Source organism: Caloenas nicobarica, chromosome 1 (genome assembly GCF_036013445.1).
Source record: "Caloenas nicobarica isolate bCalNic1 chromosome 1, bCalNic1.hap1, whole genome shotgun sequence".
Taxonomy (NCBI): domain Eukaryota; kingdom Metazoa; phylum Chordata; class Aves; order Columbiformes; family Columbidae; genus Caloenas; species Caloenas nicobarica.
Window position 1 is genome coordinate 158,380,609 of NC_088245.1, and position 21,965 is coordinate 158,402,573.

A 21,965-nucleotide genomic window follows, 5' to 3' on the forward strand; every position below is an offset into this window, starting at 1 on the left:
GGGAAGAAAGTACTGAAAGGCTTGTGATATGATAATCGTATTAGAGTTTTGGGTATTGCAAGCTATTGTTACATGTCATAATTTTGAACTAATCCTAATAATGTGTCTGTCTTTACCTTGAAACTCATCTCTGAAAAATTAAATACAGGCTATAATTTCTTACTTATTGAGGTCTTCTTAAATACCAAATTCTAGGACAAGTCTGCCTAATGTTGGCTGGCAACGTTATATAAAATGTATGTACAAACAGTAAGACAACTTGTAATAGTCTGTGAAGTTTTACATGAGACAGAGAATTAGACCAAGTCATTTTGTTTCTTACAACATGTTTTTATGCTTGTGTTCTAAATTATGTTCTAAACTGAAGAATGATGGCCTGTGCTACAGCTCACTGTGAAGTGATAGAGTGTCTCAGGAAAATACTGTGTGTACACAGTATTAAATCTATTTCAAATAGATAAAAACAGTGAATATATAATATCACTGACTGGAGAATAACTTTCATGACTACTACCTGGCTTCCATCTGAATAGTGTGATGGCAATAAAAGTTACATATTAATTACTTCATCAAGCAAGTTGTTCAAGTAGTTATGAGAGAAACTGTCTTAGTATTTTGATTTATGTTTAACCTATTAGGTTTTTATGAGCAAATAATCTTAAAATGAATTCCAGTCGTGAAAATATGCTGTAATAAGTACAGCACTATTTTAATAATATTTTTAAGAAGTATTGCATCCCTAGATATACAAGTTTTCATAGTTATATATTTTTCTGCAACCTTTCTATGTAGATCACACATTTTAATGATTTCGAAGCATTGCAAATTCTGTTCTGAGTAGCACATGAGTTAATGGATGATGTGACTTAGCCACATCAATATTTTTGTAGGAATAACTTATGAAGCATGTTAGCAAATGTCTGCTAAACTGTGTTACAGGCACATAGTAAAAAGACGTAATACTTTAGAAATTAAAAATTCTGATCTTGTTAAAAGTCATTGAAGAAAAATATTATTGGTGAATATCACAGACTTTCTACGCACTAAAAATGCTGTGGAGTATGTAAAATAAAAAAGGCCATTTTAATAAAATGGTGAACGAGGTTCTTTTAGGTTTGTCACATACGTATTATTTCTTTGTCTCAGTCTCAGACCTAGAAACATTAAATATAAAGTACAGCCCTACTTCAGGAGTGATTGAAGGTAAGAATAAAGGCCAGGAGACTTTTTGACTTAGAGATGTTTGAACATCAAAACATGGTATGTTGGGAAAGACTGTGTGTTGACACAGATTTTACATGAGATTTAATTACATCAGAATAGTGTCGATTTTATGAATAGGAATGTTTTAATTGGATGAAATAAAATTTGTAGTTTTAATTATTGTTGATAGTAGAGCACAAGCAATACGCATCACTGTCATGGGCTTGAAAGTCTCCCAGTCCTAATGTAATGTCCAATCTTATCATTGATTGAGTTCAGCGAAGAATTCAAGGGTGATCAAGAGATCACTTAATTTTATTTTTGATTCTCTCACATAAGATGGAAACGCATTAGCTTAGATCATCTTCACGGTGCAATGTTTTCCCCAGCTGTATTTAGGTATGTCTGCTCAGCAGGTAGAGGCTGAATCTGGGCGTCCTGAAACCCAGAGCTCCACTGGCACCAGGGTGGCTGAATAACACAATGTAGCACCAGTGATTTGGCAGAAGTCAGGGTATCTTTGGTGTTGGTACAGTGAACAGTGATGGCTTGTTATTAAGTAGCCTCTTGCAGAATACATTTTCTTCTTTGGCAACCACTTTTTTGTGCTCTAAGTAGCATTTTGTTAGGTCAGAAATACTGTGTGTTACTTGGTGTTTATCAGGAAACAATACGGTGATGCCAGAATAACCGGAGTGGGCGGATTTGCAGACATAGGCGAGGTCTGGGTAAAGGACTAACCTCTGGTTCATTGGGATCATAAAACTGGAACTTCCTCATTTAGCTGGAAATGATCTTTATTTTACTGCCTGCAGCTGGGGATTTATATTTGTATGAAGAATCTGAAAGTGTGCAACCATAATATACTTTGGTTTTGTGAGCGAAGTTACAGCCTTCTAAGAAATAAATGTGGTTTTGGCCACCACAGTACCACACCATGTACCGATATATAAAATGTAATACATTTAGTGCCATTGTAAAAGTTACTGAATTCAATTTGACATTGGTATTTTCATGATCTCTTCAGTTCAGAATTCTGCTTTCTTCAATTGATCCTAGATGTGTTTGTATGATCTTTATTTCCCAGAATGTAAATTGAGTCCAATGACTCTTTGGTTCTGATTTCTTTCATGTCCCAGGCTCCCTGGTCAGAAGGAGCTCTGCTATAATCAGCTTTATCAAGAAAGTATTAGGTCTGTTCAAATGAAAGCAGATCAGTCTCCTTCACTGTATCCTGGATAAGATTTAAATTACTCTCCCAATTACATGATGTTTATGTCTACTGCATAGCGTACTGATTGATTGGCAGGCTTCTGAGAGTGCCATGAATTAACTAATATTTGTGTGTGTCAAAGTAGTTCAGGAATCAACTCATAACTTCGCTGACAAGACTCGTATTGTCTCAGAATCAAAGCTCGTGTTTACATGCCCACTCATGGGTCACTTATGAACACGACTGTATGTGCTTGACATAGGCCTGTTCATTGATTCAAGGAAAGTTTCCAAAATGATCTCCTCTTTTAAAAAAGGAGGTGGGGTGGCATTAGAGAAATGAAAGATAACTCTCAAGCCTAAAACAGATGTGATATTAGATGAGCATCAGACTTCCAAAAACAAGCAGGGAGCATAACCTGTGGTGGAAGGACTTCGCATTTCTTTTAATCAGTGTGACGCAAAAATTACTTTCTACTTTCTAATCAGGTGTCTTCTGAAAGTCATCTCACATGGGTATGAGCAAAGTAAGGATACCTTACTTTAAAAGTATCTCTATTAGAAGTTTTTATTTTCAGCCTTTGTATTAGGAGATGGAATAAGCAGAAAGAGAAATATTCCAGGTAAATTGCTTGTATTAGACACAATTGCACTGGTGGCATTAAATAATAAAATAACTAAAGAGGAAAATGTGCTAAAGTCCAAGAAACTTTCAGGAAACTGTGTCCATGATTAGAAAGAATTCACATTCACTACAAAAAAAGGAACCAAGTAACAGCTGTCTCAGGTGAAAATTCAGCCTTCAGGGAACGAGTGATGAACGAATATTGTTTTACTCGATGGAAACTGGGAGGGTGTGTGAAATTATCTTCATTATACCACATCCCCATTGCAGCTTCTAATCACAGTCATGTTGGTATTAGAACACCTGCACTGAAATAATGTTGTGAAAAGGAGACATGGTTTATCCTGTTCCTCTGTTAAATGAGTATCACTTTAAAATAAGAGTGAGAGTTGTCTCTCCTGCCTGTTAAAAAGCCTAGTTGACACTTATTTTAGTATCACCATGCTGCAAATCAGAGATTTTTTTATATAGCACAAGTAGTGCACTGAATTTAATAGAAATATCTTTCTTTTCACTGTGCAGTTGTGGCACATGTCAGCTAACGAAAGAGATTATAGAACGTCAGAAGTAATGGTCCTTGACATTTCCCCATTGTTAAATCAATTACATTCACAGCAAAACTTTTGTACTAACTGAAGTAGTTGTGAGTGGATTTGTTAGACTTCATTTCAGGAGTTCTGAACACTATTCACCGACTTCAGTGCTCCTGCAAGGGGGTGAAGTGAATGGTGGCACCGTTCGCTTTCAGCATTCTCGCCATGAGCTCGTGCAGGAACTGAAACAAAGGTGAATATTCTGCCAGTGCAGTCACAGGTATATAGGAGCCATTTCCTTTGCTTCTGTCTAGTACAAAAGACCAGATGAGGTAGTTAGCTGAAATTGGTGACTTTCAGCATGTCAGCTGTTCCCAGGCAGCATTACCTCTGTGCAGAGAGCGCATTTTCGGCATTGTTTTTCTGATAGGTGCTTTGGTTGCTGTAGTTGCTGTCTGTCTACTTGAGAGGAGATAAACCAGGACGGAGCAGGTTGGATCCTTCCCTGAGCTATGTGAGCGTAATTCTGCACATTCAGTTCTCTGCCAATATAAGGAGCTTTCCACCTGTAGTGCAAGCGGTGTGAGGTGGACACAGGCTTTTTATGCTGTAATGAAATACTCTGGTTGTAGTCATCTAAACTGGGGTCCACAACTGTTTCCAGTGGAAGACGATGTTCGTTTGCATATTCTGACACTTTTTTGTCTTTGCTTGCATGAAATAGAGTTTTGGGCTTAAAACGGAAACACTTAGTAGGATTCATCAGCGCTAATTTGAGAGTCTGTGATTGTCTGTAATTAGTTGTCTGTGTCTAAAGCAGACTCTTCCAAAAGGTAATTTATCTGGCCTCTTCCTCTCCATTGACTAAGAGGGAAGCTCAACGTACCTTGACTGGAAGGTATCTCACAGTGAGCGATTACTCTAACTTGTTACTCATAGATTTGTTGTCAATAGGCAGTGGGCACTACAGAAACAACTGTATGCCAACTTCCTTAGCACTTATGGCATTAACTTATTTATGCTTAAATTAGATTCTTCCATATTCATCCTAATTCTGAAGTTATGGATTACGGAACTGTTGTTTACTGTATCTTATTGCAAGTATCTGTTTTGCCTTCTTTTCAATACTTTGAATACTAAACATTCCACCTTCAGCTAAGAGGAATGGAGAAATTACAAAATCAGTTTAATCCTTCTGATAAGTGATGGAAATATTAATTGTATTGAAACACTGTCAGCTGGCTCACCACCTTTAGTAACTTTGTCAAGGGAGTTTATGCTGCATGACAGGCTGAAAACAGAAGATGGGAATTCTGAAATGACTCTGCTCCGTGACTTTAGATATGCTGTGTACCCCATGGCATATAAATGAGTTAAGGATCAGGGAATTGTGTTGTTTTCAAAGGTCAGGTAGTAAAACAGAATATGTGGCTTCTGTCATCCCGTGTCAGTGTTCTCTGATGTGCTCAGTGAAACTCAGTCTCGGGATGTGCACATCACCGATAGGAGCGATAACCTCAACGTGGGGGCCAGGGGCATAACCAGTAGACACAGTGGCAATGATGAGAAAATGCCGAAATGCTTTGTAATTACGTGGAGGGAAAAAGTAGAAAGAGAAAGCTGCTCACCTGTGGAAAGAAAAAGCTCACAGAGTGAACATGAGAAAAGACCCAATTGGCTTAAGATTTGAGTTTCATCTTTGACTCTGCTTCTTGGGATTGTAAGGTCTAAATTATTTGTCCTTATGACAAATTATTTCACAGATCTGTATTAAAAAAATGGAATTCTGTACCATATGTAATGCCATTGAAAACTCAGATGCGTAGTGCAGATCCTATGCTATTCTATATTGGGAAAAATACATTGATATTTTATATATAAATATTTAAATATAAAATATATTATTTCAAATTGTCTTAAATTTTAACTTTAAAAATACTGGACTATTTTGATGTTGGCAGCTGTGGTTGGTATTTTTAAATATGACTTCATAGCAAACAGTATTGATATCCATTATTTGAATAAGACATTCAGTCTAGAGAAGTTGATTGTTCTGTCTCACCATTTTCCTGTGTTTGTCTGTTGCTGTTTTACTAAGCGCATATGTCCATCACAAGGACATCTGTTCCCAGCCTACTGGGATCATGTTGTTAGTGAAATGCTCCTATGCTGTTTCCAGTCACAGGAAATTAAAAAAATTACAGGTGATTATCATGAGGAAAACAAAGATGAAGTTGCCTGCAGCATGCTGCTGGTTGGGTATTGCTGCCTGTGGGCCAGGGAAGGTTAGAGACCGTGGCACCGGAATATACGCACCTGTTTCTATGGTTACTGGTGCCTAGTTTTGATGGAGTGTTTATTATAGGAAAGTAATGAATCATATTACACAGTGGGGCTTTTTGCACCATTTTTACATTAGAGTATTAGAAAATCAAAGGCATTTAAATTACTTAGTGAACTCACATAGGCAGTATTTCTAAAATAAAAATGATAATTTTCCTAACCAGTTAGATGGGTCATTGAAATTTTTAGTGAGAAGTTATTTTTGAGCATGGATTGAAGTATGTGTCCATATAATACCTGGTGACTTACCATGGTGATAAAAATTTAACCTTAAAGTTGCTATAGAAAAAATGTACAACATGCTGACTTTCATAATGTGTTTAGAAATTGTTCCTTCAATATACAGACCAATTAGATGAACGAAACTTTACTTTCCAGTGATGTTAATTTTTTCCCTTTCTAATAGCACTTTCAGGGATTCCTGTTTTTCTTCATGAAAGCAGCTATTATTGAGGGATATTTTTGATATATCACTTCATGTTAGGATAAATGGGATGGCAGTGAAATCAACATCTTGGATAACATCTTAGGTCTTCAGGCAGGAAAGAGGGAACTTCATCCCTGATCTGCATTTCTATGTTGAAACTTGCATTTTCAGGCAAGTCTGCTATAATTAAACGATGTCCTTTTATTTTATTTCATGCTCATGTTCTCTTCTCTCTGAATTTTAGAGAATAAAATCCCTGTGGAAGAGAATAAGAACATTTCTGTGCAGCTGTATTTTCATTAAAATGATTAGATTTGTGTGGGATTTTTAAGGCAGTAAGCCAAATATAAAATTTAATTTCAGAGTATTGTGTTCTCTACCACTAATATAAATATCGCTTTCTTACAACTATACTGAGATTGTTGTTTCAATAAACTTTGGTTGGTCTCTGTAGTGTAAAATAGATTATCTGGCTTTTAATAATGCTAATTACCAAATAATAATAGCATCTTCTTTCTGAGAAGTACCTCCTTCTTATCTTTTGCAACTTTCATCATTGGGGCTTTTTTCTGTTGAAGGAGAGCAGTGAATGATGACCATAAATCTGAGTTTTGTCATGTTAGATGACACTGCTTGCCTGTCACATCTGCCTATTCAATCTCCGGGCAATATTTGATGCTTCAGAGTGAAAACTTTTGCCGTGAAATATTAGGATCCAAATTCACCCCTTGCATCCACCATAAACGTTGGAGCTGGGGGAGAGCAGGATACTGCTGGCTGAAGCACAGCAGCATTTAACACACATTGCCTTCTCAAGGCTGCAGAGTACTTCCACGCACCAACAGATAGATGTCCATGCGTGTGGAACCAGATGCAGCGCTGGAGTCTACCCCAAGGAACCAGTATCTTGAGGAGATTGTCTTAGATGCACGCAACGAGAGAAAAATCTGGGTTGCAAGGGACTTATGGAGATGGTCTGGGCCAACCTTGTTCTCAAACTGGGGCCTTAATATTGTTATCCAGGATCCTGTCAAGCTGACTCTTTAATATTTCCAGCAAGGGCGATGCTGGCACTTCTCTGGGCAACGTGTTCCAATGTTTGATTGTTCTCACAGTGAAGATTTTATTCCTGTGAACTTCCTGGAGTCAATGAGTGTTGTTCCAGGTAGGGGGATCCTATTAATATTAATCCTCTTCCTGATCAGCCATTTTTAGGTTTGCTGAACATTTAAGAATCCAAAGGAGCCAAGCCCGTGAGTAAGGCAACACTAATGGCACTGAATGCAGTTGGCTAATGAGCAGATGGAGAGGGATATGAAATTCACGCTTTCCGTGCAGTGACCCATACAATCTCTCTGCGGGGCAGGTTGACACCCAACTGCAGCAGTAGGGTGGTGCATCAAGAAAGCAGCAATGTGATACATGGGTGAAACTCCCTTCCCCCTGCATGTTCTGTAGCCATACCTACTGTTGGGTACTGAAAGAAGATATTAGCATCCGTCCTCTATTGACTGTATGTGAAGACTGTGCCTGGCGCCTCTGAATAGTGGACAATCTGAATTACTTGTCACTCAGCTGAACTGAGATGCTCCGCAGTGATTTTGCAGATACGGGAGGTGTGTAGAGGCATTTCTTTCCATTCTTTTGTGGAATGGTTATTCCCCTCGATGCTTTTTGTGTTTGAGGAAGGGAGTGCGGTGTCATGTTTTCATGCTTCTTTCTGTTTTGGTTTTGAATTTACTTTAACAGTTTTTGTTTAAAACACTTTTTTTTTGGTTGTTTGTTTTAACTCCTTCCAATCCCTCCGTCCCTCTTATTATACAGCAGACACTGTTACAGGATTTTTAGTAAGTAAAATGGTCCTTGTTTGTCTATTCTGTTTGTCTTGATTCTTACTTCACAGCCAGGATTGTTTCTTCTGCTCATAACTTCTCTAAAACTGTTGCTGTTTTTTCGTGACATAAGTCACTGAATTAAATGACAGGCGATTGCGGTTTTTTTCTTTTTGTTAGAAATAGCAAATGAGATGGTGAATACTACAGTAAATAACCTCACATGACAATATGAAAAGCCAAATACTACATTTGGTGAAGTTAATCACATAAATTAACAAAAATCTAGTATGCCTTAAAAATATGTGTGAGACTGTTCCTTAATGAATCAAATAGCCTTACATCTTCATTGGTAGTTCCTAAAATTACCTGAAAATCTCAACAAATTGACTGTAAAGTCTATTTTTTTTTAATTATTGCAAATGATGAAGTAGTCGTTCTGTAGTGATTATAGGGTTTTTGTAATGATAGATTTGAACTGTATGTGTTCTGTGTCTATGATATGATATGGAATCACCTCTAATCCAAAGGACCAGCAAGAGCTGAGTTTCATTTTTTTAAATTATAAATAGAGTAACTTTGTTTTGTGTGCTGTAACATCAAGTGATTTTTCCAAGGTTTTTCTAGCATAGAATACAAGATTACTATAAATATTACATTACATGTTATGACAAAGATAAATTATGCACTATGTTATGTGGTACTTGGAAGCATCTGACGGTGGAGCAGTTCAGTACAATACATGAGTGGTAACAAATGGAACTGGTTTAACTCAGTGACGATAAAGTAATATTACACCCACTATAACTGTTTAGAGTTAAGTTTCACACCACATTTCTAATTCCATTGGCTGTTACAAATCAATTGCTCTTATGTGAATATATTTTAAATAAGTTCCTTCACTGTAAATGAAGACAATTTTATGAGAGAAAGAAGATATACAGAAATGAGAAGCTGTGCCCTCCCTTATTGCTTCTTTTTTTTTTTTCCAAATACAGACTTTAAAAAAAAAAAAAAGTTGGTTCATTTTGAAGTGATACTGTCACTGTTGCAGAGGGCTAACTTAAAGGTGACCACTCATTTTAAAATATGCCAGTTTTACTTTGGGTATTGACATGGGCTTACCTAAGCAATCATTCAAAATTTTGTTTCCTGCATGGATCATCATTTTACAGTTATAGAAGTAGTTTGCATTAAAAGATGGCTCGTATCGATTTTACTGGTTGTTGCATAATAAAATGCTTCAGGTCAATTTTTTTATGTCATGCAGAGCAGAAGATGGACTTTAAGTGGGTAGCACGTCTGAGAGTCGCCTGTCTGTCTGAGGTCGTGTGCCAGTCCCAAAGGCAGCTGAGGAGTTGCAAAGCTCTGAAGAAGGAAGAAGGGAGATAATGTTTTACACATGAGCACATTTGAGAAACAGTTTTATTTTGGGGGGACAGAAGAGGAGAGTTGAGAACAGAAGTCAGAGACAACTTTTCTTCTTGATTAGTCTGTATCTTTTCACTCTCTTTTCTGTGTGAGGAAAATGTTGAAAGTATTTGACAGGTTGAGGGCTGGGCTGGATTGCCCACATCAATCTGGAACTAAAACAGACCTGCAGACTGCAGGTTTTTAAGGAAATAGGGAAGGTTTGATGTTGAGCCAAAAACATAAGGGATGTATGTGTACATGCAACGAGGTAAGAGATACATACCCTGTGTGTATCTATGTGTGTGTGTCTTTATCTGCATTTGCAGGGGGGAGAGAGAGGTTAGGCAAGGGGCTTCCTTGAGCTCTGATTTCATTTTTTGTCCCACTCTCATCTCTGTGCCCTGCAGTGTTTGTGTGGAGTAAGGGAATAGCAGAGGGATGTGATTTTTGTTGCCCTAACTCAGCTGTGCCCTCTTTTCTAGCTTGCTCTTTTTTGTGTTATAATGAGCATAACGGAGGGGGAAAATAATGCTCCTGAATTCTGATTCCTTCCATTTCCTCCTGTGCATTTATGCTGCTCCTTAAAATGCCAGTAAATGTCAGCCTCCACCCATTAATACTTATTCATAGTGCTCAACAAAGTAGCCCACAGGGTGATCTGAAGAATTTGCTGGAGTTGTTGATGTGCTTTATTCACCACCAGTAACCATAGTAGAATAGCAAAGCAGCTGGTTGCTACTGAGCTTGCTGGTCTCTTCACATCTGTACCATCTTTCAGCTGTCCATGCTGTTTGTCAGAGACTGTGAGGAAAAGTGGGCGACGAGGGTTCACCTAATGACAGACCCAAGGCTACAGGTTTCCTTTCCAGAGCAGATGATAATAAATCTGATTACCATCAGAGCAAATGTCATATCACTTCTTTTATTTAGCTTTCCCACAGAGGCGTCTGGAAAGAGGTGGGAGGGAAGGAGTCAGAGAACAGGGATGAGAGAGAAAAAGAAATTCTCAAAGGCAAGCAGGGAGGCAGAGGAGGCTTTTCACTTACAGGGATTTGCTGTTCACTCTGAGGTGTTCCTGAGATGTTAAGAGATACAAGCAGGGCAGAAATGACCTGGGAGATGGCTGTGCTGTCATCCAGCTAAGCCGTCTACTTTACAAAAAGATACTGAAATTGCTTAATGAAATTAGGGGACATAATCTTCTAGCAGATTGCTTTATGCAATTCAGAAGCTGTTTTCATGGAGTACTCTGTTTGCAGCAAGGTTGATAATGGAATAAACTTTTTTAAAAAAAATATAGTCTGGCTAGTCTTCCCTTCTGGTGCAAGTTAAACTGTAATGGCTCTCATGGAGTGACTACATCAAGTGTTATTACTTCTGCCTGTATTTTGTATTGGCTCACATATCCAATTAGTTAAGTTGCATAAAATTATTTTTTTTTCTGTGAACTTGTGTAGCTGCTGCTTAGGGCACCTAGCACTGGCTGTTGTTGGTTTATCTTTAATGTGCTGGTTACAATTGAGATAGTGTATCTTCTGGCATGTCGGTGCTGTTATTGGGATGTTAGTATTGCATGTGAAAATAAAAATGAGAAGAAATGAGCTAATACAGATAATGAGATCAAACAGTACTCAGTTAATGTAATGGCACTAAAATTAGGGAAAAACTGGTGAAATAAGGAGAAGGGAGAAGAGTTATTCATTGGTCCTATTTTTCAAGAAGTAAAGAAACACTAAGGTCTTATGCTGAACTAGAGGTTTTCTTCCTTATTTATGGCAACATTGCCATAGAAAATTAAGTTGTTATAGGGCAGAGAATATTTTAATTACAGACTGTTATGTCAAGCTTGTCTGTTCTTTTGGGATGTCAAATTTCAGATTCATTCGGATTAGCACCTTTAAGAGAGAGGCAAACTTTTGATCAATTTCCACATGTGTGGTTTACCAAGAAAGCCATTTCCATGGTTGCGTACTGGCCTAACAGTGATGCTGAGCTGTTATGAATAAATATTGAGGGAAAAGATAGAAGCATATCAGGAAAAAGTGTTTGGGGGGGCTAGGAAGGGTATTACAAAGTAATGAATAGGCCTCTAGTTAACACAGAAAAAATTGGTCCATCTAACAGCTAAGTAGTATTGCTGCTTTGGACTTCAGTTTTTTTATGTATCTTAAAATCTTCTGTGTTTAATAGCTGTTGGTTAGTTAGCTTGGCTGTGCACAAGCCTTCCAAAGGCTGGCCCAGGCCGGCAGTCATGGCCTGCGTGAGTGGACTGGCATCCATTGCTCTGTCAGAAGCAAATGATTTTGTTGCCTTGACAGACTGTATGTCATGTGTGTCGTAAGAGAAGTGATTGTGCCACTGTACTCGGCACTGGTGAGGCCCCGCCTTGAATTCTGTGTTCAGTTTTGGGCCCCTCAACATAGGAAAGACATTGAGGTGCAGGAGAGATTTCAGAGGAGGGCGACAAAGCTGGTGAGGGGCCTGGAGCACAAGTCTGATGAGGAGCGGCTGAGGGAACTGGGGCTGTTTGGCCTGGAGAAAAGGAGGCTGAGGGGAGACCTGATCGCTGTCTGCAACCACCTGAAAGGAGGTTGTGGCATGGAGGGGGCTGGTCTCTTCTCCCATGTAGCAAGTGATAGGATGAGAGGAAATGGCCTCAAGTTGTGCCAGGAGAGGTTTAGATTGGATATTTCGAGACATTTCTTCACAGAAAGGGTTGTCAGGCATTGGAACAGGCTGCCCAGGGAAGTGGTGGAGTCACCATCCCTGGAGGTGTTTAAACGGCGTTTGGACAAGGTTTAGTGCTGGAGTTAGGTTATGGTTGGACTCAATGATCCTGAGGGTCTCTTCCAACCAAAATGATTCTATGATTCTGTGTTGCTAGAGAAGCTTTCAGGACTTGCTGTGCACATTAGAGAGTCCACTGTCCACCGCAGGCAGTAGCATGTCAGCAACTTTAATGACTCTAAGATGTTTGGATTAGTGTCAGTGTGAGGCTTATAGTCTACCATACTAATTCTTCATCTTCTGGAGATGTTTATACCACATTTCAAAGACTTATAAACTGAAATGTAAATTGTCTGGGATGGTGCATTCGTAAGAAAATGCTAAAACAAACCTTATCAGTGATTCTCAGATTTCAGCTGACATGATGAAAAAAGGATGAGGGATTAACACATTGCAATACTTCAGCTGTTTTAGGTAAGATATAACCAGATGTATTTAAATTTTATGTATCTATATTCCTTTCCAAGTCTAAGAACAGGCTGCCATTGACTGTGAGTGTAGAATTTCAGCCAAAGGCTTTTTAAAACGTGAATGAAACTCACTGTTCATTGCTATTAATATGTGAGTGCTAGGCTGTGTTTTGTCAGAATTAGATTTTTCATGGAAGTAGCACTCGAAGTCAATATCAAGATTCATACTAAAAAGTACATTCTGATTTTCACATTGAGCAGGACGTGATCTTGCCTTAAAAATGTTTCCAACACCAAGTTACATCCCACATGCCAATACGCGGTATAAATGGATTAAAGATTCCCCACCACGCCCACTGCCAGCCAAATGACGAACATGAAAAGGATTTAGCCAAAGCGTCTCTACATGCAAAGCCACAAGGGTCAGAACCTGAACCAAAATGGATAGTTTCTAGAGATGTAATTCAGGTGTCCTGAGTTTCTGTGATTGATGCCCTGGAAGCCACCCTGGCAGGGAGGATGGAGCGGGGAAAGCTGCCCTGACGATGAGAGAAGTGAGGTGGTGGAACAGCCTGGATGGTGAGAAGACTGGAAAGGGTTACGACATCTTCCTGTGTAAGGAGAAAACAGCAGAGCTGCTTCAATCATACCACAAGTATTGTGGAGAGAAAAAGCAATTTCTAAAAAAATGATTTGGCTTTTAGTGAGTACTTGATGAGTTATTCAGAGGAGGTTGAATACAGGAACTCCTGCTCGAGTTCACGCTCAGATCTGTACAGCCAAACTTCAGAAAAACTTTTTGCTTTACACGAAGGGTGCTTAAGAGAAGAAAAGTAAGTTTTAAAGAGTTCTTCAGTGAGAGAAAGACCAATCAGCATGTTTGTTCAGAACCACAACTGAAGGACTCAAGTTGCATGTTGATACAAATCTCACAGGAGATTTGTTCACTAAGAGGGAACGAGGGAGATGAGAGAGGATTAAGAGATTTGGGGTGTTGGTGGCTGATCTCCCCAGAGAAATAGCATCCATTTGCTTCACAGTTACTGAACATAAGCACTGAAACAGCTGAGTTTGTTCAGCCCTGACTGAAGAGTTTCTCATTAGCTCAGACTTTACTTAGGCGACTAAGTCTGCTTTCTTCAGGAAGGACAAGTTAGAATTATGATGCAAAAGTTCCTGTTCTGTTGCTTCCCTGATTTGCAGTCTTCCTCCTCTTAATTCTTGGATTGAGAAGAACTTTTAACATCCTCATGTGTTAGAAAGTCCTCTGTCTGAAAATAGCATTGAAGTTCTCTATCCTTTATTTTTGATTTGAAAATCACTTGCTGTATTTTCTTTGTATCTTTTGTTCACTTCTACCCTGAAGAATTTTTGCAACCGAAATAAAACTTTAAAATAAACAAACAAACAAACCAAAAACGTAATTTGTCTCTATTTACAAAATATATCTTGCTGTCACCTACTGGAAGGAATGATAAATCATTTTTAGGATATTGTATGTCATTGAAAATATTAGATTAAAACAAAACAGCTTGTCTGTGCTTTTAGAATCAGTGAAAATGCTGAGACATTTAAAAACAAGTACAGGTTGACTGAAATAATGGAAATAATGTCACTGAGATAAGAAACAATGGGTATCAAGCCAGGAATCACATAACAGGACAAAGTCCAGTAATGTCTTCAAGATTCTTGAGACCTGACAATAATTTTTTCCCCAATTATAGCTGTGAAGGGTGGATATCAAACACTGTAGTTTGTATCTGGATTAACACTAAAGAAAGAAAAGGAACCAGATATGTGTAGGGCAGGGGAGGGCACGTTCAGTCTGTTGGGAGAAACCTCATTTGGAAAGAGGTGTTTATGTGTCCTGAGATACACTGCCAATGTCTCTGCATATGTTTTTACTGGTATAAAACATGAAACTGGGTTATCCACTTTCTTTAGACCTGGTCTTGTCTCGTCTTCCATTCAACAAGTTGTCTTTTATCTGTATGCATTTGGTCTCCAAATTCCTCTACACACCATGTGGTACAAGAAACTAACTGTGAGCTGTAATCTACTTAATAAATGTAGATTTTTTTTCAGTTGGTTGAAGAAAAGCGTCAGGCATTAGCTGCCCACCAAAGAAGTGTTTTTATAGCTTTCAGTGGAGGACCTGGGTTGCAAATAGCTGTGAGACATAACGATTTCCAAGCATGCAAAGTGGAGCAGTGGTTGAGAATAGTCTAGTATGGAGGAAACTGAGCTTGGATGCTGTCTTCTCCATGGTGCATTTTAGGAGTCATCTCTGGATTGGACTCTCACCAAAACCATGCTCAGGTGTTAATTTAGGGAGCTAGTTGAAGAAGTCAAAAGCAGGGCCAGAGAACAGGTAGGAAGGCATATGGGTCATCAAGGATCCAGTGCTCAGTTTTCTTCCCTGAGTTTCTTTTATTCTGCAGTGCAAAGGTATGCTCTGGATCCTTGTGCTATAATAGATAATTAATGGAGTGTCAATAATGCCGATGTTGGAAGTTCATGGTACCTTTCATTAATGAAGTCTAAAGAATGGTCATTTTGAGATGGTAAAAAGTTGCTCAGGAAATGTCCAAAGGAACTTAAAAGCCCACACTGTGATGAGATGATGGTTACTGTCTAGTGTTTTGGAAATGGTAGGACTTTTCCAGAGCGTGGAAAAGGTTTGAAAACTTATGAAAAAATGAATGCAGAATGATACTGATTTGATTGAAGCTGATGAACAATACTGAAATAATTGAACAGCACAATACTAGATTGCTAGCATTTTACACTAATCTTCCTGTGCAAGTATTTTGTGATGGGCAATACAGTGGAAAGGTGAGTCCAGTGTCCATTTTTTCCATGTTTTTTGATATACATCAAAGTGTAAATAATAGGTTTCTAGGTTTCTATAGGTTCTTTTTGACGCAAGCTGACAAGAAGTATTGCACAAGAATGAAGCTACCATTTATTCACCCAGAAGATGCCTTTATGTGTTTCCAGCATATTCTAGCCCAGATACTGGGCTTTTGGAGTCTTTTAAAAGTGGAATTTTTAAAGGGGTACAGAGAAGACTTTACATTCTTCCAAGAACTTTTGTTTGTGGTATTTCTAAATCCTGACGGTAAAACAACAGTTAACTTCTTAGCTTTTGTGTCTCTTATAGGGTGACAGCTCCTATGTAAAGGATCGTTGGTGTGTGTTTGATGGATTCATGGTCTTTTGTCTTTGGGTGTCACTGGTTTTACAGGTAATTATTTCACTTACCTTTTTCAATGTATAGTTCTTTAATTGTGAAGAATACATGGCACAACCAAGTAATTATGAGCTGTGAAAGTACAGCTGTACATGGGTCAAATTGTTTTTAAAGAAACTGCTGAATTCGATAACTTCATAATTGCACATTGCAGCATATCTACATTAGTAGTAGAATTTATCTTGTTTAATTTTTGTTATTGAGAAGTTGCACAATAATCTGAAGCTTTTTACCATAAACCCTCTGCACAGGAGAGAGAAGGATCTTCAGAGAGCCATTTATCTCTTACTCCATGTGACAGCTGTGCTTATCCCCTTCCATTGAGTCTAGCAGGTTGCCATGGTGACTGGCTTAGGCAACTGCAGGGAGAACAACTCCAATAATAGATTTTTGCTATGCTGTAGGCATATCGATATGATGAGTGGAGGGGTTTCACATAGTATGGCCCACACCTAACAAAATCTTTTCCAAAATTCAAGTTAAAGCACAATTGGAAAGAAAAACCAAAACAAACAAAATGAAAACAAAACAAAAACAAACAAAAAACCCCAAAACAAACAAACAAACAAACCCAAACAAAAACAGCAACAAAAAAAAGCAAAAAAAACCCCAAACAAGCATTTGGAAACAATTTGATACATTTTTGTAAAGAAGGGAGCTTGGACATGTTGCAAAAAACCGTAGACTGTTAAAGTACGGGTGAAATTGCCTCCTGCAAACCAACCCATCCTTAACCACAGCTGGTTTTTTGGGTAAGAACAGACTGAAGACTCTGAGAGTGGGCCTGCAATAGAATAAGGATTGTAGAAGTTCTGTAGTGGTTGCTGTTAGGCATAACTTATCCACTTCTGACAAATTTAAGACACATTGTAATTTTCTGCTTCTTACACAGGGGAAACTTTGGTGCATGGTGTATACATGTAGAGCGAAGGTTGATCATTACAGATGAGCCCTGTTGATTATCCAGTTTATGCACTGCCACGTTCCCCCTCCATTTTCTTAGTACTTTGAGCAAATATTAAATTAAGCAGCTAGAGGGTGAGAGATAAGGATTAAAACAAGATCTTTTCACCCAGTTATTAAGCTAAACAGCCTTTATGGAATGCCAGATCTGTAAATGTATTAAGGAAGTGGTTCCCAGTTCTGTGCCTTGCATGAAATTCGTGTTGTAAGTAGCGTCTAGGAGAAGAACATACATGGTTTTCTTGTGCACTTGGAATTAAATGGAGAATTTATAAGCATGTTGTAACTCATAAGGCAATCTGTATATATGTAGTTTTATATCCTAGTAAAAACCTTAGTGGTGTGCAACATTAACAGATACTGATTTTCAGATTTGGAAATGTAAATTATTCACTTTTAACGAAATTGTGGGAAACTTGTGGGGTAGGACTAGCACAGAAGCAGGCAGCTGACACAAGCTTGCACAGTCGTCTTGAGTTGTTTGAGACAGAAGCATTATGAACATAGGCGGAGTGTATTTTTGGAATTTCATTAGGATAACTAAGAAATGGATTAAAGGATTTACTGAGACTTTTCTTTTAAAAAGCATCGACAAAATGAACTATAAACCAAGAGAAGATTGAAAATGAAAATAAATATCATGTATAGTGTTTATAGTTTTAAAGAGTTCTATAAATGAATACAACAATAAGACAGGGTCATTTTAAAACAAACAAGCAAACAAACCCAACCCCCCAAAAGGAACCCCCACAGAAAAAACCCCTAACACAAAACAGAACAAAAACTTCCTGATTCTTTTGTTTTTAGGTGTTTGAAATTGCTGAAATAGTGGACCAGATGTCACCTTGGGGCATGTTACGGATTCCACGACCACTCATTATGATTCGAGCATTCCGAATATATTTTCGATTTGAGCTGCCAAGAACTAGGATAACTAATATCTTGAAGTAAGAAAGACTTTTTTCTGAAGAACAATCGAGAAAATTTCAGTTTTGCCTTAAAAGACTGTCTATGCAGCTCAGAGAATGAGCCTTCATGCTTAATTCTTCCTGAATTTTAGTTCTGGCCAAAAAATTCTTGCTATTTTCCATACCTAAGGAATCATCAAGTTTCCTGGAAAATGATCAAAACTATCAAATATTTAAATAAATCTTGAAGTATTTTGCTAATAACTGTAGCCAGCAATTTTCAACCAATGGCAGTAAATTCTGTTCCATTAATATGGGCACTTAATAATCCAAGTGAATACTCTTAGTAGGGTAATATTCATAAATAAAAATACATGTAGTGCATGCTCTAACCGTTACGGTTATGAGTGTACATGCATCGGTATATGGGCAGAAATGCTCACATGCCAGCAAGCACACATAAGTATGTTTGATACAGATTGTAACAGCAAAAGCCATGTAATGGTGATGTGAAAGAGGTTCTTTGTCTTTCTTTGATATCAGCTTTACTTCTCTGTATAAGTCATTAGATGCTACTTCACAAAAGCTGAACTTTATACATTTTTAAAATTTTCCACAGGATGAAATACTACTTTCCCTGTGTGAGCATGTGTTTTATGCTGGAGCTTTTCAGAGGAGGCTTCACAATGCTTGTGCATTCAGTGTCATATTTATCTTTTTGCCAGGCGTTCCGGAGAGCAAATCTGGAGCGTTTCAATTTTCCTTCTGTTCTTTCTTCTCCTGTATGGGATCCTGGGAGTGCAGATGTTTGGAACATTTACCTATCATTGCGTGACCGACGACACGCAGCCAGGGTGAGTTTCGCCTGTGCAGGCATGACGTGGGGCTGTTATTTCAGTGCATGGATGTAAATGTAGTTAGCATCAGTGGGTGTGAAATGGACTTAATGGATTAAAAATAGTCCTCTAAAATACACTAAGATAAATTGGGGAAATAAAAATGTTAGAAATTATGAAAAATACTAATTTTAACTGCAACAGAGAGATTACAAATTATGCCATTAGGCTGCAGTCTGAGTTTGGGGACAAGTGAATGTGTCTGTGTGTAGGGGGTGAAAGAACAGGAGAGCAGAGAAGGCTTTATGAGGAACATTGCCACTTGCAGCTGATTTGAGTCACTGATGATTCATCAGCTTTTGCTGTATTCTCTGACCCAGAATGCCTGGGTGTGAGGCCAGACCAAAAGGGTAGGGCAGAACTATGCCTAGAATCTCACACCCTTTCTGAATTAAGAAGTCACTGGGATGTGATGCTCAGATTTAAAGACCCTTTTTAGCCAGCCTTTGGATTAATGATTAATATTTTACACTGGTGGTCATGTATACATCTTGGTTTTGATTTAGCACCTACTTAAACACAAGACTAACTTGAAGTACGGTCTAGCCTCTTGTCACTGGGATGGCGCATAAAATCACAGATAAGTATACGCTTACATCTAGTTGAAGATGCCCCTGCTCATTGCAAGGGGGGTTGGACTAGATGACCTTTGAAGGTCCCTTCCAACCTACCCAAACCTGTTGAACTAAGGGCTTGACTGTATCCTCGACCACCATTACGTTGTGAGATGCTATTACATCTATCTCTTCGTTTTGTCCCTGCTTCTTTGGATAGAAAAATCTTAGCTCTGGAGTTGTAGCCTTTGCTTCGATCAAAATTGGATCCTTTTATTCTTGTATTGAATTTGTCAGAACATAAATAAACTAGACATTACAAGAAAGCAAAACACCGCTTAATCTGCCATTGTGCTGAATAAAAAGTCTGGTTATTGTAAAACCGTGTGTTAAAGATTTTTCTAAACTAGGGCCTATAAGCTGTCAATTACCAAGTGAGATTATTAAAAATGCCAGATACAAAAAAGGTTACAAAATGGTTTGAGAGTATGCTGGACATTATATAGTATTTTGTTAAATGAAAAAAAAAGCCTTTTGGATATTTTCTTATTTATTTGATCTAGACTATAGTAAAAGATGGGGCTTATCTTCACCTGGACTGGAAATGAGATATTTCATTCTGACCTTTCCTCTTTATTTAGAGAAAATCTTCATGCCACAGATGTTTTTACAGTTTCCCATAGACATGGGAGGGGAAAAAAAAAAAGCCTTAATTCCTTTTTCTTTCAGTATCATCGAGTGTGTATATTTTTAGCTGTTTAAAAATTAGAAATCTAATTTAAGTTACTTTTTAGGTACCTGGGATAGGCACTTTCAGAAAGTAATTAATCACTTTTGCCATCTCCAAACCAGAACTGTAACTTTAAATGGCTCCCATGGTTGTGTATGAGGATTATAGTTACACTGAAAACCAGTTTTTCCTTAGAAGTGCTGCCTCATTTATTCTGACAAATGAATGGTGCTCACACAAAGAACAATGCATTTTTTTTCTCTGTTGCTTGACATGTGGACTTATACTTTACTTTTCGCATACTGCTCATTCCTACTCTGAAAACACTTCTTTCTTCTTCTTGTCTGTAACATTCATCATTATACCTTGTGAACACTTACACATATCTGATCCTTTTTTTTAATTTTGGAGAAATGCAATGCAGAAGCTCTGGGTGGAGTTAGGCTGAGCCTTCTTTCTTAGGTCAGGGCTGACCTTCCCAGAGCTGGCTGCAGAGTTTATAGGAACAACCACCATGGGCTGGGGAAATAAATACAGAGAAAGAAATAACAGTTCTAATGCCAAAAGAGGGCAATTTAGAGGCAGACATTGGTCCAAAATGTAGTTAGAAAGGAGGTGGCATGCTACTTCTAAGTCCAGGAGTTTATTAGCTGAGATGTTGTACAGCACAAAAGAACAAAAATTGTCTAGGCAAATTTTACTTTCGTCTTTGAGGTACAATTTCTCAACTTTATAATGAGGATTTAACATTCCTCTCAAAAGTTGAGTCTGTCTGTCTCAGGTGGTTCTGTTCCAGGCAATGGAGAGTGGCCAAAGTTGGCTGTACTCGGCCTGAAATAACTTCAGAGTCTTTAATGAGCCACAGCTGTAAATACTCAGTATTTCTGCAAAGCAGATCTCAGGCTCCCAAGTCGAGATTAGAAAATGAAAAGCATCCAATTAGTGGCCACCTGTGAGAACTTTAATTTTAGGTGATTTGCCTTGTATTATGCAGAATTCTATGGCAAGCAGCAAGGGTAAAGTCGTCTTATTGAGGTCAAGACTTCAGCTATTTCAGAAATTTTAGAAATCACTTTTTTTTTTTTTTAAAGTCTACTGCCTTCTGAGTTATTATTATAAGGGAGGCAGGTGTCTTCTGGAAACAGCGTCTTAAAATCTTGCTATTCTTTTTTTATTTGAAAGGACATGGCAGCCTCATCAGACACTCATTGCCTCTTTGACTGCTGCAAGTTCTGTTATATTTCCATCCTTCCTGACGCCCACGCTGCCTGACCTCGTGTCTCCCCACCTCCTCAGTCATTTTCTAATGTTAACTCTGACAAACAGAAATACTGAAGTGAGCTAGCTGCAGTCTGTTTTTCATTCCATCAGTGAAATCAGCAAAATCTGACTTCCTTCCAAAGGCGGAAAACTTTTCTGTTTAATGATAAATCTTTTTTTCCCTCTCATTCTTATAATCTTTATTTTGCCAGACTTTTTTCCCCCATAGGGATCACTGTCTTCTTCCTAGACAATTTTCTCACCCTTGTGATTATTACTTATCTTTTTACAACTGTGCTGGCACAGCTTTTCCCTGATGATTTCTCCAACCAGTGTGTCTTTTTTTTTCTGCCAATAAGCAGTATATTACATGGATTTTCTTAGCATGGATCTTCTTTAGTTGCTTGAAAAACACATGTTATGGTTGGAATATTTAATCCAATTATCTAGGTAAGTCCATACGCTATAAGCAGTTTGACAGGTTATTTTGTTATATCTGAGATTAATTTCAAACAGTTGAACAAACATGGGGAAAATAGGTTGTGTTCTTGAATCTACTGTAATTTACTTTCAGGCACCTCCAGTACACAAAAGGTACTTTCACAAGGACAGGAGA

General features: G+C 38.1%; 1 protein-coding gene across 2 annotated transcripts in view; it reads left to right on the plus strand.

Annotated features, from left to right (window-relative positions):
- NALCN (sodium leak channel, non-selective) overlaps positions 1 to 21,965 on the plus strand; it is a 241,612-nt gene that overhangs the window by 15,042 nt on the left and 204,605 nt on the right. For both annotated transcript variants that reach the window (XM_065628719.1, XM_065628725.1), the window contains exons 4-6: positions 15,949 to 16,032; positions 17,809 to 17,948; positions 18,635 to 18,763. In XM_065628719.1, the coding sequence (XP_065484791.1) occupies positions 15,949 to 16,032; positions 17,809 to 17,948; positions 18,635 to 18,763 (353 nt within the window). The remainder of the gene's footprint in view (positions 1 to 15,948; positions 16,033 to 17,808; positions 17,949 to 18,634; positions 18,764 to 21,965) is intronic.